Source organism: Lonchura striata, chromosome Z (assembly GCF_050655825.1).
Source record: "Lonchura striata isolate lonStrDom1 chromosome Z, ASM5065582v1, whole genome shotgun sequence".
Classification (NCBI taxonomy): Eukaryota; Metazoa; Chordata; class Aves; order Passeriformes; family Estrildidae; genus Lonchura; species Lonchura striata.
Window position 1 is genome coordinate 72,598,012 of NC_140740.1, and position 19,182 is coordinate 72,617,193.

The following is a 19,182-nucleotide window of genomic DNA, read 5'->3' on the forward strand; positions in this document are numbered from 1 at the left end:
TTTCCCCATCTCATCTGGACATGGGAGAGATAACAAAAGTCCCTAGATTGAGATAAGGGCAGAGAGAGATCATTCACTGATTACTGTTACAGGCTTGGGGAAATAGTTTTCTCTATGACCAATCAAATCAGATAAGGTTTATGACAAATAAAGCCAAATCTTAAAATACCTCCCTTCTACCAGGGCCTTACTTTACTCCCATTTTTCTCTACCTCCTCTCCCCCAGTGGTGCAGGGGGATAGGAAATGGGGTCTGTTGTTAGTTCAACACATGTTTTCTCGTGCCACTTGTTCCTCCTCAGGGGGAGCAGTCCTCATACTTCCCCTGTGTTCCAGTATGTAGTGATTTAACACAGAAAAAAAAAAAAATTCTCAGAAAGAAGAGGTCAATCCAGTCAGGGGTCAGGGTTGGATTTTGACACTTAGATTAACCAATTAAGAGTGGACACGCCTCTGAGAACACAGAGGGGTTAAAAGCAGAATTCCCAGGAGAACTCTCTTTTTGGTTCCGGTCAGAGTGCAGTGCAGACTCTCCCCCCCCAACCCAGCTTGAGGTAGGCCAAAGGGTGGAGGGGCTGGAATCAGGCTGGCCCCCTGCAGATAGAAGGGTGGAGAAATGTGGGATGTCTGCCTTTCCCCCTCTGCCAGAGTCTCTCTTGAAAGAGAGAGAGAAAGAGACAGCGACGGTCTGCCAGCACTATGCCCAGTACACCGCAAGGAAGGAGAAGAGCAGGAGGGTCACAAGGTGCCCAAATCCGGGCAGAGAGCCAGCCACAGTGTTAGGACTTTTAACCCTTCCTTAAAAAATAAAATCTTTGTGAAATTTTACTCCTCTTCAGTTTAAAAGAGAGGGAGAGAAACAGCCCGAGACCTGAGATGTTAAGGAAAGAAAACTGGGGGGGAAGATGATGAAGTGGCTTTTGGCTAAACTTTCTTGTTAGCCATAGACTGAACCAATTTTCTCTTCCAAGAGAGGCTGTATTTTAGGAAGATGCCAGTGAGCCAAGAGACCTGCTTCAGCAACTGAGAAAAGACAGGAGTGGAGGGAACAGAAAAAAGCTAAGGAAGTTTGTGGTAGTGCCCTCTGTCTTCAGAAAAGAAGATCTCTATTCCTGAAACCCTCAGCCCCAGGGGAGGAAGAAAATGGAGGCGACTGTGGTCCCAAAAAATGGAAAACTGAACTCTTGTTTTTTCCCCTCTTGGCAGAGCATCCTTGAATGGAAAAATCCTAAAAGCAGTCTGTCCATCATGCATTGGTGGTAAAAGCACTGTGCATGAGCATAGAAAAGAAAGTGTTACTATAGCAAACTTTCTCCTGGCAGTTCCATGTGTAACATGGAAACACAAGAAATAGCAGCTGTGTTTCTTGGGGGGGTCTATGACACAGGAAAGACTCCTCTCTCCCTTAATAGACTAAATATTGATTATCTGAAGGGTAAGAACCTGATTAAGAGTCCAAGTTGTGTCTCACTGTAGTTTGTTAAAATTGGGGGAGGGAGGAAGAATGTTTTAGAAAGTTTTCATTTTAGAGTTAGTGTGTATTTTTCTTTCTTTTTCCTTTTATAGTAGTTTAGTATAGTAGTTTAATAAAGTTTTTCCTTTATTATTAAGCTTAAGCCTACTCTACTCTGTTTCCTAATCACATTTCACAACACTCAATTAAAAAATCACATTTTCATAGGGGCGCTAACATTGTGTCAGTGTCAAAACCATGACACAGTGAGAGGTTCCCTCCCACAGAAGAAAATTTGCCACAAGCATCGTGAGTCCTTTCAACAGGTTGCAGTTCTTGCCATACTGCTCCAGTGCTCCCTTTCATGGAGTGCTGTCCTTCAGGAGCAGACTGCTCCATTGTAGGCTTCTCATAGGATCACAGCCTCCTTCAGGCATCCATCTACTCTAGTGTGGGATCCTGCATTGGCTGTAGGTGGCTATCTCCTCCACCATGAACCTCCATGTGCTGCATCTCCTGCCTCTCCTTCTTCTCTGCCTTACCTTAATGTCCACAGGGCTGTTTCTCTTACATATTCTCTTACTTCTCTCGACTCTAACTGTAATCTTACATAGTAATTTTTTCCCTTTCTTAAATCAGAGAATCACAGAATATGCTGGACTGGAGTGGACCTATCAGGATCATTGTGTCTAGCTAGCCCTGCACAGGACACCCCAAGAATCACACTGTGTGCCTGAAACTGTTATCTAAATGCTTCTTCAACTTTGTTAGGCTTGGTGCTGTGACCACTTCCCTGGAAAGCCTCTTCCAGTGCTCAACCACGCTATGGGTGAAAATCCTTTTCCTGATATCCAGCCTAAACCTGGCCTGTCTCAGATTCATGCCATTTTGTCAAGTCCTGTCTTGAGACTAAAGAGGTGGGCACCTCCTCCTCTGCTGTTTTCCCACCATCACTGATGTGCTCAGCCTTGGCCAGCAGCCAGATCCATCTTGGAGCCATTTGACACTTGTTCCATTGAACGTGGGGAACACTTCTTGAAGCTTCTCAGAGAAGTCACCTCTGTGGGTCCCACTCTGCTACCAAAACTTTGCCACATAGACACAAATGTATTAACCAACAAGTTTATTTTTGGTGAGCAGTTCAATACTTCTCCCATATTGTCCACAGCTCAATTTTATTTACACCATCATTTTAAGAGGCATAATTTATTATTCAAAAATATGCAAAACTCAGTATCAGCAGAAAATTTGCAGCTTTGTTTTGGTCTCTTACAGACATTCCTAAGCTTAGGGAATTGAGCTAAATTTTCCATGACTCACATAAGTCAATGGAGAGCACTGATTAACTTCAGTCTAGTCACTACATTTCAAGGTCATTTATGTGTTGACATACACTGAATGTTTTGAAATGCCATCACTCCACTCCTGATGTGATGGTAACCATATTAATTTAAGTCAAAAGTGTTACACTTAAGGCATAGTCGAGTATCGAAAAAAAAACCAAAACAGTATTTTTTTCTGCTAGGAAGCTTGTGAAGCTGTTTTTGTGCTGTATTCTTATATACTAGGACAAAAGAAATTGTTCATTTTCTGCTTCCCATATTACACAGTTCTGGTGGGATTCTTATTTTTTTGGTTTTATCTCTTTTAACAGTCAGTCTTATTACTACATCAGAAATTTTCATGTGCAACAGTGACACTAGTCACTGTCAATACACATTTTGTATATTTACATAGTAAACCCATATTGTTAGTTAAAACACAGAATTACTGCTTATTTCTGAAAAAGACTTTACAGCTTTAAGATGAAGATTGATAGACAGGCAGTTCTGCCTTAGAAAGTCTCACCCTCACATCTAATGTAGCCAATATCACAAGATATCACAGCAAAATAATAGCCATGTTCATAAATCATTATATCAGAGCTTGTGAATGGACAAATGTTCTCATCCCAGTCACTCAGTTCTTTTAGCAATCCTAGCAAGTTATGTTGACCTGCTTATCAAACTAAAGGGCAGGAAGGAAATGCACAGACAGTGGAAGTAAGGGCACAGCATGGGAAAGACATGGAACAGGTCTAAAGGAGGACCACAAAGACCATCAGGTAGCTGAGACCTTTACAGTAAGTAAAGGTTGAGAGAGCTGGTGTGATTCAGCATGGAAAAAATAAGGATTTCAGGAGATCTTATTGCAGCTTTTCAATATCTGAAAGAGGGCCTATAGGAAAGACAGGAACAAACTTCTTAGCCAGGCTTATTGTGATTGGACAAGCTGTAATGATTTTAAGAAAGAAGGTTGGTTTAGATTAGATGTACAGAAGAAGTTTTTTACAGTGCAGGTGGTAGAACACTGGAACAGGTTGCCTAGAAAGTAGTGAGTGCCTCATCCCTTTAAACATTCCAAGTAAGATTGGATGGGACTCTGAGCTGCCTGATTTAACTGAAGATGTTCTTGCCCATGGTGAGGATGTTGGATAAGATAACCTTTTTAAGGTACCTTCCAATTCAAGTAATTCTATGATTCTAACGGGCATGGTGAAGCATATGCTTACCTGGGCTTGCAGGTAGGCTACAAAAAGCTTTTTGCTTCCACATACACAATGTTTGTCATACAAACCCTCAGTAGAGGAAATGTGACTGTTTGAGGACACACTTTGGTTCTTAAAAGCACTGCAGTAGCCCTAAAATAATCTGTGTAATATGGCTATGCATCCATTTGTTCTGTCTATTACTAAAATTTGGAACTAGTATCAAACTCTTAAAACAGAACTGAAAATTTACTGAGAAATGAATTATAATTGTTATGCAGTTTTATTTTAAAATGAGGTAGTGTGAGAGGGGAATCTTCAACTGATGAACTGAATTGACACCAAAGATGATACCAAATACCAGAGGTCTGCTTCACATGCCTTCTTTTTCTTGTACTATATGTTCTTGTCAATTCTGTACTTCCAAGTTGACTGAGACAAAAGGAGACAAGACTGTGAGCTTTTTTGATGGGAGAAGCATATGGCTGACAGAACTAATCACAAAATCTATGGAGACTGAGGGGTGTCTTAGTGAGCTCCTAAGCTATCTGCCTGTAATTTTGGTGTTACCGCAAGAATTCCATCCAGACCTATATTACTATCTTCTGACAGTGTAGCTATTAAGTTGTTGAACATCCATAAATAACCTTGTCCAGTTACATATGAAATTTTTTCTTAAATAAACACCTTAAGATGCAGTGTTATATGTTTGTTTATTTTAATGCTTGGATATCACATTCTGGGCCACTTCTCTGTCTCAGGTGGTTGGTGTTTAGCACAAAGTCCTTTGTGATTTCTGCTTGTCACCTCTGAAACCGTTGATAATTGATTTTGCTTTTTAAAAAAAATTCTTCTTTTTCTCATTTTGTTAGTTATTTTTCATTTGTCAGAGATACCACTTTCGTTATGAATCCCATGGAATCTTTGTTGCAGATATGTAGGATAATCACTTTCTATGAAGAATAGTTTTTCGGTTCTCTTGCCTAAAAGAATGGATTAAAGATATTTCATACTGCTGCATACCACAGAATAATTTGTGAAGAAAAAAAATGGTCCTGAAGTTTCACCTGCATGTGATCTTCGTTTTTATCTAAACTGGTTCATTAATCTGTCTGGTTTTGACAGAAGTAACTTAATAATGTGTGTATCTCTGCGTGGTTAAACTGAGGCTGTTGCTTTGTCCCTTTTATAGATGCAGCCAAGCATTCTAATGGATTAATGTTTTTCCATAATGCAGTGTTTAATATTTTCATTCTAAAGTTTATCCTAATAGTGACTAATCTACTATATTATGATCAGGCTTTGGTTGTCACTGATTTCATTCATGCCAAGAAGATAGTGCTAGATGTTAAAGAATTATAGTAACTGTTGTATTTGGTGTCTGTGGCTGTTAAAGATAAATGGGTTTTTGTGGTTTGCAGAAGTTTTAAAACATGTAAATTAAAGGACTCCTTTGGCTTATTTTCTCCCCAGGCACAATTTTAAATCATCATAATAATGTATGAATGACTGAATTTCTTAAAGGTGTGTGTATCTACCAATGGATGACAGTTATGTAAAGCAGTCAGAGTTCAACATTATTGGTGCAAGAATTGATGTGAAGATTTTACTTTTGATTTAGAGACTATCTCAAAATTACTTGATTTGACTTGGGAAGTAGCTACAGTAATACTTGTGATGGCTCACAGCTAAGTTGTGAAGCTGAGAAAAGTTTGTCCCCGCATACAGTCTTTAGTTTTTTTATTTAAAATAACAAACCCTCTTTTCCCCTCCTTCTCCCAGAAGAGGTGCTGGCAAATGTAGTTCTGTGCAAGTGAAACGAGTTTTATTTTTTAATGTTGGTATTTAGCATAGGGAAAGTTATAGAATTGCCTTAAATATGTATTCATTGGATGGCTTCCTCATTTATAAAGTTACTGAATTCTAAAGGATATGTTTGTTTCTATATAAATACCTTTGTATTCTAGGGCATTCTAACTAATGGTTCTTTAGAACTGAAATATGTACATAAAAGACAAAATTAAAAAGACTGTGAAGGCACTCTGGTTTTAATACTCAAAATCAGTTGAATAAAATTAATTTTAATTTCTGATCAGCTGAACAATCCCCTATCTTCTGAAAAGCTCTGTTTCTCTTCTGATATAAAGTGTCCAATATCTGTCAGTCATCTGTCAGTGAGACATTGCAGTGTTGTGAGAGTCTTGGTTTTGTCATGCAGTATCTTTAGTTTGAAATTACTTTATATTTGATAGTTGTATCTCTTATTTTGCTTATTTCTGTTAGGTAATAATAGTTTTGAAGGACTGGAATAAACCCATGTGTAGACTACTTCATGGCACAAAGGAATTCCTTATTTTGCCAAAATCAGGGCTTCTTAGAAAAATTCAACAAGTGACTAAAATGCTGATTAAAATTAGCTTCTAGTGCTACTACAGTTGCTCTAAACTAAATTTAAATTTGTTTATACTGTAAACTAACCCTTTCTATATAGAAAGGGTTCAGATCTTTCACTTTCAGCATATGTCAGATGTAATACCAAGTTACTCATTCCCTTTGTTAAGAACAAAACACGAATCTACTCCACTATAAATGAAAAATCTAGACCATTCTTTTTCCGTTACTCAACTTGTCCCAGTAACTTAGAGAAAGCTCAGTGAACAGAACTCATACTGTTACTTGAACTTAAATTCTTACTCAATTCAGGTCAGTTCTGGTTGCATTTATTTTTTAGCTCATACTATGTAACACGTTCCTGTTAACATTGCTAAGGATTTTTTTCCTGCTTCCTCTAATTACTAATTTAATAGATCAGCATTTTGCATTTTAAAAGGGATTGAAGTCCTTACTTCATAGAAAAATTGAACATTATATTCATGTGGGAGTAGGGGTAGAGATTTTACTGCACATTCCCTACATCATTTCTATATCCTACTGTGGTGAAGCTGGGTTTGTCACCAGTTCCTTACAGTAACAGTATTGCAGCAAGCCTGTCAATATAATCAGACTGTCTGAATGTCTTTGCCTGACAAACATCTTTAGCAGAGTTTCTTGTATCATATGACTTCAGATCTATTCCTTGCTTATATGTCTATTAAAAAATTTCTCTTAAAATGTAAAGTTTATAGTCCAATATTCTAACTTTGGATAAACAGAAACAATGTATCACGGAATCACACAATATGTTGAGTTGGAAGGGACCAACAAGGATCACCAAGTCCTGGCCCTGCACAGGACACCTCAAGAATCACACCATGTGCCCAAGAGCATTGTCCAAACGCTTCTTCAGTTCTGTCAGGCTTGGTGCTGTTAGAGCTTCCCTGGAGAGCCCCTACCAGTGCTCAGCCACCCTCTGGTTGAGGAACCTTTCCCTAATATCCAACCTAAACCTCCCCTGACACAAATTCAGGCCATTCCTTTGGGTCCTGTCACTGGTCACCACAGAAAAGAGATCAGTGCCTCTCCATCCTCTTCCCCTCACAAGAAGAAGATGTAGACTGCAATGAGGTCTCCCCTCAGTGTCCTCCAGGCTGAACAGACCAGGTGACCTCAGCTGCTCCTCATACAGCTTCCCCTCAAGGCCTTTCACCATCCTCATGGCCCTCCTTTGGACACTCTCTAGCCTTACATTAGGCTGTTGTGGCACCCAGAACTGCCCCCAGCACTCGAGGTGAGGCTGCCCCAGTGCAGAGCAGACTGGGACAACAGTGCTGTGCCTGATGTCCCCAGGACACGGCTGGCCCTCCTGGCTGCCAGGGCACTGCTGACCACGTTCAACTTGCCATCAGCCAGGACCCTCGAGACCCTTTCTGTGGTACTGCTTTCCAGCATCTGATTTCCCAGTCTATCTGCACATCCTCAACTGTTTGCTCCATCCTCAGCTGCAGAATCTGGCACTACCCATGTTGAACTTTACATGCTTGGTAATTAATTTGTGTACTCTGAACCTGAAAAGTTTTCCTAGGTGAATTGATGGGTGTAGCTGGAAAGAGACATAAGGAAATTAAGATTAATATCTGTATATAAGCTTTGATCTTGTGGCATTGTTCTGGAAATCTGACTTTTTCTGTGAGCTGATTGAAGATTGACTGTTATCACTTTCTGTTGCAGATGAGCCAACACGTTCCTTGAGTGGTCTTATCTTGAAGAATAATGTAAAAGCACATTTTCATAACTTTCCAAATGGGGTAACTGACTTCATTAAAAGTGAATGTCTGAACAACATTGGTGATTCCTCCCCTTTAATTAGAGCTACTGTAGGTAAGTTTGTTCTTAATGCTGCCCTCTGCATACTGAAGATGTTTCTGATATGGGTGAAAGCTGTATTAGGGACATAAAGAGTTACTAAATTAGTGAAATTTTTTGTTTCTTATAACTGTTGCAAGCTCACCATGCTTCAATGAAATTTTTCTTTATTGTGGATATAGAGATGTCATACTTCAGATTCCTGTTATCTTAGAAGTGATGTAGCAATTCAGTTCATCTTTCTTGAAATGTAAGATCTGAATCTTCCTAAATTGAGCTTGCTGCCAGCTTATATACCTAAATAAAGGAACACGATAAAGGCCTGATTTAAAAACTATTGCAGTGCTCTGATTGTATCAATGAAATGCTTCTGTTAGCTGATTTTCTACATCCCACCCTCTATACATACACATGTGCACATCATCATACCATACATAAGGCATTCATGTAAAGAGCTTCTGTCAGAAAACAATAGGTAAGTGTGGTATACAGAACTTCATAGTATTATAAAATCTTGAAATGCTTTCAGAAGAGACCTTAAAGATGATCTAGTTCCCGTGAGAAGTTTTATGTGTTACATAAATTTTTGATTTCGTAAATACTTTGTCTTGATATACAGCTTTCATAAAATACGTATATTTGTATTTTTTTACTTAGTTCAAGATAAAGTTGCTTTTCTGTCCATTCTTTGATAATATGATTTCCTCCAATGTTGTAGTAATTTTCCTGGTCTGCTCAAAGATGAGTAAAATGTAACATGGATTTGAGTTCTGAAAATGGGTATGGGTGTCAGTTCAGAAAGAAGTTCAGATTCTTTCAGATGTCTCCTTTTATAAAATAATCTACCAGTTACTATTTAGAATAATTTGCTTTTTCTATAGGATTCCTTCTCCAGGCATTCAGGTTATAGACTAAAGACTAGAGAAAATTACTCATTTCTTTGAGTAATTTCCTGCTGTCTTGCCAATTGTGAAGCTGCTTTACTATGAATTCTATTAATGACTGATGTTCCTAATGAGAGTAGAAATAAGTCTTTCAGCGGCAGGTACTCTTTGAATTTCAGGTTGTAGAAGTCATACTTACTTCTTTGTTTATAAGAGTTTTCAGTGGAGTACAATGCAATTAGCTAAGGAATGTATTCCAGCTCCATTTGGTTCACTATCTTAGGGTTGTTTGGTGTTGGTCTGTGGAGTATTTTTTTGAGGGAGTTAGGGGTTGTTAGTTTTCAAGCAGTTACTCTTTAAATTTTCCTGATAGGAGATGCTTGTGGATTAGTAGCTTAATTACTGTTCAGCTTCAAGTGATCTCTGCCGGGATTATTAGACATATATGAGCTCTGAAGATGAGTAGCAGCTGATGAACTACATGCTTGCATTAAGTGTTACTGTTTTGCATGTGTTTGGCACCTTTGTGTTTGAATTGCTGGATCTTTGTAGCTGTCTGACCTTGGTCCAGTACCCACTGGATTATTGGTACTAGTAGGTACTACCTACCTGGACTGCCTTCTTAGCATGAGTTGGCAGGTGGAGATTAGAGCTGCTGTTTCTGATGAGTACATGTTTTTGCAGTTCAAGCACTATCAATTTAATGAGTCAGTTGCAAATAATATCTCAGGAATTCTGAGAGCAAGAACATCAAAATGGCATCAGAGAAGATTTAATGCAGTATTCACTCTTCTTTGTGGTCTCTAATATGTAGTGCTAATCAGACAGAAGGTACTTTTTGGCCCAGATGGAGACAAGCTGGTTAATCGCATCTTCAGAAGTCACCTTGCTGAGGAGAATGAGCACATAACTTGAGACCAAATGATAACTGCACATTGTTTTATCCTTACTTAGCTTATCTTTATTCTAATCTCCAAATGAGTAGCACAGTGTATCTTCTCAGTGCTGTTAACCAGTGGTATAGATTTTAAAACCCCATGTGCAAATTTTGAAATGTAGATTCAAGCTGCCTTTGTTGAGGACCCACAAATATACCAGCATATAAATACGTCTCTTAAGAAAGTGTCTGCAACTGTTCTTAAAACTTTCTAGGGACTCTAGTCTAGTCACGACCTTAATATAGCTCCTGATTGAAAACAAGGAGGGAAAATAGTTTCAGTATTTGAAAGCAGTGGAGGAACTGGAGAGATTCACTGCAGGAGAAAATTGAAAGCTAACGATTGCCCTTTAAGGGGGAATTTTGTTATGAAGTTTAGCTTTTAAAAGTTAAAGAGTTCAGAAATCAGCTTCAGAAGTTACAGAGGCAAAGCACCATCTGTACAGAAAGTTTGTAATGACACGTATGGTCTGAATTGCATGCCAGACCACTTCAATCTCTGAAACCAGTTCTAGGACCTTAAAAGATCCAGCACATTGCATCAAAGGAATAATGCAAAATATTTACTAGTTTCTGTGTGTCCTGTCCAGGATGTCCTTTGCTCTGTAATGTTGTACTTTATTCTTCTGTATTTAACAAGAATTTTAGCATTTTATTCCAAATTAAAATTATATATTGTGTGTAGCTCATGGAAAAAGCTTGGGAAACTTTTTCCATCACTTTTTGCTTGGGAGATTACTAGTCGTAGTAGTGTTGAGTTCTTCTGTGTTTCTACTTATTAGAAGTAACTGCCAGTAGCATAAAGGATTGTGCTAGTTGTTACATTTTGCATTGAGGCAAAATGGACTCATACAAATTCAGTCCTATTTTATAAGTAGCTTTCTCTATCCCTGTCACCTAATTAGTTTTTCCCAGGATTTCTTTATGTGCTGGAAACAGAATTAGTGATTCTGACCTGTCTGTTTGCTGGCTCTCACAGCTCCTAACTGGATGACCTACCATAGTGTTTAACCTCTTAGTAGATATCTTGGTCTTAGAATATGTCCTTATTGTTTTGTGTAAACACAGTAAAGCTGTGAATATGTAATTTATCACTAGGTTGTAAGTTTATTGAATGACAGATTCCCACATTCATGCTTTCGTATCATAGTCAAAAAAGATGTGACTTTGGATGGATACTCTGTATTTATTAAAAGTCCAGATTTGTACAGTGTTTGGTAAATTTAGAGCCAAAACTGCCCTGCTGTGTTATTAATTATAAATTGTACATATATATAAATTTTGTAATTTATAATTTCCTTAACTGAAGTTACTTGGTGCTTGATTTCTAATACTGGAGCCCTTCATGGCAGCTGGAAGGAGAAACGCACCTTTGCTGTTCAAAGCCCTTAAAATAACATTTGTAATTAAATGTACTTCCTCTTTTTATGCATGCCAGTTCTTAACAAAACCATAACTTTCTGAGCTCTTTAGATATTTGAGAAAAGTACAAAAAATGTGTATGAAAGAAGTGAAAGCATGTGAGATCTCATTTTCTCCATTCTTCTGTTTCTTTCAGGCATTCTGATAACGACCATTGCCTCAAAAGGGGAGTTACAGAATTGGCCTGAACTCTTGCCAAAGCTTTGCAGCCTGTTGGATTCTGAAGATTACAATACCTGTGAGGTAAGGAGATTTATAGAAAGTAGAAGAGAATCATCTGAATTTCATTATTTCTTTCTCTCTTCAGAGGCACTATGTATATGTATTGTGTGTATGTCTGTATTTATACATACCCATTTGTTCTCCTTGCAGAATGGTGGCTCAAATTTGATTCTTTTTCTTCTACCTGTGATCCATGTTCTTACTGTTCATTCAAGCAAACTGATTTTCTTTGCATAAAAGAAGAATAAGATTCCAGATGGATAATCAGCTTATCTCAGTTCAGAAGTGTCCTGAAATTACTGCTGTGTGATGCCTACTCTTTTAGGCACCATTAGCATTATTAAGCTGATGTTGAATTTTGTTTTATATAAAAGTAGTGTTCATTCTTCTTGTAACTTAACCTGGAAGAATGATCGATTCCTATATCAAAGTGAAATGAACTGTTTTGTTTAGTCTGTATGAAGGGAAATAAGTAAATAACAGTTATAAACTAACAGAAAAAATAAAAAGCTATGTCTGATGTAAAAAAATAGAAGATTGTGATCACACGATTTGAAGTACTTGCTAACATCTCCATGGAAGTGTGAAACATGTATAAAGTGAACCTCAGAGATGACTAATGTTCCAAGATACCATGTTGTTGTGTAGGGTTTTGTGCTTCTTCTTCTTCTTGGGAAAAAAACCCCACATTTGAAAATGAAACTCACATTGACCATCATCTTTGTTTTGTCCCATAGTGAATTATTAAAAGAAATACAATTATATGTGCAATTAGTTTGGATACCTCTGCTCATTCTACTTACTTCTCAAATAAAAATTAGCTTTTAATTGTTCTTTGAAATATATTTAGATAGATGAGCATCAAATCAAACTAAAATTATCATTTAGTCATTGCTGACTCTCCCACCTTGAGAGCTGACAGATGCTCAGATGCTGGTTTAACTAAAATGCCTTTTAGACTATTTCAATTTATTTAGTTAGTTAATTAGTTAGCTGCATTTACACTATTAACTAGCTACATTTACTGTGTTGTGCTGGCATTACCCATTCTATATGAAGTCTTAAATTTTGTTTTCTTCAGAATGTGAAAGAAAATGCTTACTTGTTCATTCATTTTTAAACAGGGTGCATTTGGTGCTCTTCAGAAGATATGTGAAGATTCCGCTGAAATTTTAGATAGTGATGTGTTGGACCGGCCACTCAATATCATGATACCTAAGTTCTTACAGTTCTTCAAGCACAGCAGTCCAAAAATACGGTAGGTTTATGAGTTGTACTTACAGTTACCTGCTAAAATTCTATTTACATTAGCAGCAAGGCTACTATTTTGTAGATCTGTTTAAAGCCTGATTAGTTTTTTTAAATAATCCTGCAGAGACCCACAGAGATTCCATGCATCAGTAATTTTCCTGTTTTTTTCATAGTTAATACAAAAATCTCACCTCTTCATACAATCCGTCTATAACTCTGAAAATCAAATAGCTTCTTTTAAGTTTTTGCATATTATTACAAAAGTTCAGTGCTGTGCTTAGAACTTATTATTATGATTAGAAATAACAATTTTACATTACTTTTGTAATGGCTTCAGCAATGGAAGAGTAAAAATTCTTTTGCTGACAAAAGTTTCTGAGTTCTGACAGAAGAAAAAATTCTGCATTTAACTGAAATTCCAGCAGAATCAAATTAAATTGATTCATTGTACCTGTCACTGTAAAACTATGTTAATCTCTCCAAAGTAGCCATATAAAAGGAAAATTCTAGAATTAAATTGTCGCTGCTAATATTCATTACAAAGAACTGTAGCTTTTACCCTGAACTGAGCGAACAGAGTGCCCCTGCCACAAAGAAGGCTAATGGTATCCTGGGCTTGAGTATTGCCAGCTGGTTTAAGGGAGGTGATCCTTCCCTTCATCTTCCAGGTGAGATCACACCTGAAGTACCATGTCCAGTTCTGGACTGTTCAGTGTAAGAGAGACATGGATATACTGGAAAGACTCCAGCAAAGAGCCATATCAGGAAAGGCCAAGAGAGTTGGGACTCACCAAGATATGTAAATACTTTAAGAGAAGGGAGGGAAAAAAAAATGCACAAGCTCTTTCCAGTCATGCCCAGTGACAGAAGCAGAGGCAGTAGCTGCAAACAGAAACTCAGAATGTTCTTTCTGAATATCAGAAAACACCTTTTTTGCTGGGAGGGTGACCAGTCACTGGCACAGGTTACCCAAAGAGGTGATGGAGTCTCCATCCTTGGAGATAGTCAGTAGCCAGCTGGATGTGGTTCTGGGCAACTGGCTGTAGGTGGCCCTGCTTGAGCACAGGTGTCAACCAGATGACTTTAAGAGGTGCTTTCCAACCTTAATCATTCTATGATTCTTTGTGACGCTGTGAAATGTGTTTTATCTTCTCTTTGAAAATTTAGAAAGTCATCTATAAAAGATGCTCACTAAGAAAATTATGAAATTAAGTGTGAACTTGGTTTTGTGGAAAGATAAACTTAATAATTCTCTGGAGTTGGGAGAGAGGCAGAAAAACATGCTTTTTTCCTACCACACTGTACAGTCTTTCACTTTTTTCCTGTGTTGCTATGTTCATGGCTTTGACACCTAAATCAGTTTCAAGTTTAAAGGCTACTTGCTTACCCACAGCCTAATTTCAGTACATGGTGCTGAGGTGTGAAGAGGACTAGTTTTGTCAGCAATACTTTAAATCTCTCAAAAGACAAATTTTGAACAATGTTTTATGACAGAGTCCTCCAAGGAATGTCTTAACAGAATGGAAATTTGAAGTTACAGTAGTAAAAATACTATCATGAATCTTCAAAGGGTTCTACATGTAGTTTTGCCTTGTACCTCTGCCTTGAGAATTTGACTTTTGTGTCTGAGAATGAAAAAGACCTGTAATGATGGCTTTGCATGAAATGGAATAGGAGAACAATGCTTCATTTCTTGGAATGTTTGTTCCACAAGTGTTTTCATATGTATCCAACTACAAGTGTATTTTTATTCTAAGCTACATCTATATTGTGAACTCATTCTGGTCTCAGTAAATTGCAAACATATTGCAAAGATGGTTGCATACTTAACAGCGAAGAAGGTCAAGCTAAAATACTGCCATATTGACTTGTATGGAATTATTATATTCCAAGAAGATCTCAGTCACAAAGTGCTAAAAAAGAGCATAAATACTGTTCAGAAAAAATATGCCAGCTGTAGTCATTGTAGCCTATTTACTGAATACCTTATTTTTAAATATTTATTAGGTATATCAGAGTATAAGGCAGTACTTAAAATGTAGTTTAGTATTTTTTTTGTTGGTAATGCTAGAGATGCATAGATTTGTTCTCTCTTGCCTTTGAAGATATTTGGTTTATGCTTTTAATGCCTGAGTACACTTTAAAAATGTTTTTAACTCAAACATATATTTTAACTGTTTCTGTTGTAGGTCTCATGCAGTAGCATGTGTCAACCAATTTATCATCAGCAGAACTCAAGCTCTTATGTTGCACATAGATTCTTTTATTGAGGTGGGTGTGTATTCTTGGTTGGAGGTTTAAGTCAAATTATCTATCGGATTTATCAAGAGGTTTCAACTACATTTTACAACCACCTCTACCCCTAAACTCTCCATTTCTCATTGCCCATTTTTAGCTTAAGCCCCCATGGCTTCAAGTTCACTCTGTATGCTTGTGCTCAGAGCTAACCACACTGTGAGCAAAAGAAGTAGATGTATTTCAAAAGATGTTTCCTTTTCCTAAGTAGGGAGAACTCTTGTTGTGCAAAGGTGCACAGGTAATGGCAGCAGTCTGTCCCTTACCTGTCCTGGGAAGTGCATGTCACTGGGCCTATCTGCCTGTCTGAATACTGTTACTGAACTTGGATTAAAAGGTTCCGGCTTGTCTAGAGTATTTTATTTGCTTCTTTTATGTACTGACACAATTTATATTAAGAGTAAATATTATCCAGAAGTACTGTTCTTGTACAAGTGTTAATACACAGTGTCATATTTATGTATAAAATATACACTGAGAGGCTGAAGAGTCAATTTGCTAACCCATATGTCTTTAAAAAATAAAATAGTATTCTGAGGTGTGCATTGGGCAAGTATAGAGGTGTAACTATCTCCTTTAGTCAGCCAGTAATGTCAATTCTAATACAAGTTGAACTTGATGAATTGATGTTTTTCAACTGTTACTACTTTCCAACAGAATCTTTTTGCACTGGCTGGTGATGAGGAGCCTGAAGTACGCAAAAATGTTTGCCGTGCTCTTGTAATGTTGCTGGAAGTTCGAATGGATCGCCTGCTTCCTCATATGATTAGTATAGTTGAGGTGAGTCTCATTTCCTAGATGTTCCGCAGATTCCCCTGTTTGACATTTCAGAAATAATAAATAAAATGTATTCATCAGAACAGGTGTGTTGGTCTTGCACTTGCTAGCTCTTTGTTTCCCTTTAAGACGGACATTGCAAAACATTCTTCTTATCTAATTGCAAATTGACATTGTGTTTGAAGGCAATGCATATGGCAGTTGTTTATTCTTCATTAAGTCAATTATCCCTAAATGGCTGGGATCACAGCCAGGCATTGACCCTAAGTGCAAAAATTATGTTAAAAATCTAGCACTAGTGCTGTAACTGCTCCATTTTACACATTAAAGCTGTCACTTTTTGGGATGTGCTGACTGTAACCAGGATAAAGAATGTTATTTTACATTCCTGAGATGCTCTTTGAGCTGCTAATTAAGAAGTTCTAACATAAAGGTTCTATTTTATACAACTAATTTATTTTATATTTTGTAGTACATGCTTCAAAGGACCCAGGACCAAGATGAAAATGTGGCTTTGGAGGCATGTGAATTTTGGCTGACTTTGGCTGAACAGCCAATTTGTAAAGAGGTATTATGTCGGCATCTTACTAAGTAAGTATCAAGAATTACAACTCATACTTGTTTCCAGACAGTCCTCTTAAAATTTCAGTTGACTTGTTCATGGATACTCTCAGAGACAGTGTATATGGCTTGCATTATGCTTAGAAAAATTCCATAGCTAATTCTTGTGCATGGTAAAATTGAAAAGACTTCTGAGGGTTTCAGACCCAGTGAACTCCAGAAACAACTTAACTGTGTCACTGTAGTGCTTACCTCGAATTTAACAGCTGTTACACTTCATGTGAATGCAAAGATACAGTAAAATGCACTTAAGTGAACAACTCCACGTGACATTATCCATAATATCTGGTCATCTTGAACTAGTCGTCTTGACTACTGCGATGTAGGCATCTCTGTGCAGTGCTTCAATGTGCATTGTCATACAAAGGGTTCTTCATTTGAAAAAGAGAATAAAGCAAAATGGCACAGCTTGGATTTAGGAATCAATTTTGTATCAATTACTCTTACAAGTTAATGTGGAAAAAAAAGCCTGTACAATTTGTTCCTTCATACTTCTGCAGCCTGATAGTAGTATAAGTTTCAAAACATACTTCATCAAAGTTTCAAAAAGTTTTCCTATGCCTCAAGAGATAGGTCTTTGATTGAATGGGATAAATATCCATGTGTGTAATGTAAATATATTTTTTTCTGCAACAGTGCTTGCAACTTCCTCCAGACTAATTTGAAATCTTTCACAACAGGAAATTAGTTCTTCAGTGTTGCCATCAAATGAAAACTCTTTCTTTTCATTTATTCTTTGAAGATTTTTTAAATATGGACAGAGTTCTCTCAAGATTTTGAGTGGAAGAACTGAATGACAAGGAGACACATCGTTCTCAGCAAAAATAGCATTGAAGTAATTAAAATAGAAAGCAAAATTTTTCGTTTTCCTAACCAATTAAAAAGTATAAAATTGAGATTAAAACATGCACTGCTGCAGAGAAAGACTAGGAGTTAAAACCAGGAGAATGTGTTACAAAAAATTATTTTAAAATTTCAAAATGGTCTGATTTAATTCCTGGTTTTGTAGTTCAAAAGGCAAAAGAATGATAGATCCTACATAATAGAAGTTCCCAGCACACACCACATAGTTAACAACTATTAGTATTAAATCTCTTTTGGCCTACATGAACCTTGACATTGCAACAGCATCATACTAATTTTTTAAAATTTAAAAAAGCTTTTAAATATCTAGAAAAATAAATTATTAAGAGTCATATCATGTTTTTCACCATGATCTTTCAATGTCATGTGTGTTTAAGGCAACTTATTTATTGTTGAGTCCTGCTTGACTAGGGAGTTATATAAGCTTGTCAGTATTTGATAATCTTAAATTTTTGTATGTTAAATTAAAAGTGAGACAAGATCTTAAAATGTGGTTTCTAATATCTATTCCATTTTACGCCTGTAGGCTTTTTTATAAAATGTATATTTCACAAAGTATGCTGCAGAAATGCCAATGAATTGATGATATAATGTTTATACTTACTATTCCTTCATTTAAAGTTTAGAAAATAATGTGACACTGCAGTGTGTGATTATTAGAGCAAGCCTGACACTTTCAAAAACAATACATGCAGAATATAGCAACATTGGGTCTGTCACTGTTGCTGTGTCATCCGTGGTTATTAGTTTCATTTGGCTTATATATTCTTACACATTTTTTCTTTTGTTGTGGTGAACATGTTTTAATGGGAAGTATTTTACTTTTTTCCTTAGTTCTTTTTTAGCTATACTTCTATACAGTTGGAGCTCTATAGCCATAATCTGTTTAATAATTAAGTAAATCCTAATATGGATTAGTCAAGATTTCTGCAATGTTGAAAGCTTGTCTTACTGAAGTAATCATGAGATAATAGAAGAGATTAATGTAGTTCCGCCTCCATCTTTAACAGTAGTGAGGTAAAATCTTCATTGACAAGTAAATAAAGTGACAAGTACTATTGGCAAGAGTCAATTTATCGTGTATATTATGGGAGTTTGAATTCTTACTAAAAACCTATAGATGCAATTTCTGAAAGGTCCTTCCAAATAAGTTCATCAGTTGTGTCATTGGACTACTTCTATTTAAAAGTTTGTAATTTGAAATAACACTTTTTCTCATTACAAAGTATTGATGAATCTTATGACATAGGACTTGGTTTAGGTATCTCTTTTTATCTGGCTAAGGTATTTCTCTTTTGAGTTGGGAGGTGAAGGTTACAACCAAAAGTATGGCCCATATAAATTCAAACTGTTGCTTTTTTATGTGTTACTTTAATATGTATAAATATTTCTTTGTAGGCTGATACCTGTGCTGGTAAATGGTATGAAATATTCAGAGATTGATATTATTCTGTTGAAGGTGAGCACCAGTTTCTTTTACTTTGTTGGAATAGTTGGTTATGTTCTGACCTCTAAATCATAATGATTCAGGTCAGAGTGGGCAGACCTAGCCTACCATCTCTTCAGTGGAGAATTAACTTTCTGGAGCAAAGTATGCTGTTGCAAATACTAAATGCACCTGATGCTGTGTTTGTTGGAAAATAATCTGTGGCTCTCCTGCTTTGTCCCAGTCCCCTCCCACACAATTT

At 36.9% G+C, this 19,182-nt stretch overlaps 1 protein-coding gene across 5 annotated transcripts in view; it reads left to right on the forward strand.

Annotated features, from left to right (window-relative positions):
• The window catches only part of TNPO1 (transportin 1), a 71,580-nt gene that overhangs the window by 30,828 nt on the left and 21,570 nt on the right, over positions 1-19,182 (forward strand). For all 5 annotated transcript variants that reach the window (XM_021531770.4, XM_085567598.1, XM_085567599.1 and 2 more), the window contains 7 exons: positions 8,087-8,236; positions 11,601-11,707; positions 12,811-12,944; positions 15,127-15,208; positions 15,890-16,012; positions 16,482-16,600; positions 18,893-18,953. In XM_021531770.4, coding sequence (XP_021387445.1) covers positions 8,087-8,236; positions 11,601-11,707; positions 12,811-12,944; positions 15,127-15,208; positions 15,890-16,012; positions 16,482-16,600; positions 18,893-18,953 — 776 coding nt within the window. The remainder of the gene's footprint in view (positions 1-8,086; positions 8,237-11,600; positions 11,708-12,810; positions 12,945-15,126; positions 15,209-15,889; positions 16,013-16,481; positions 16,601-18,892; positions 18,954-19,182) is intronic.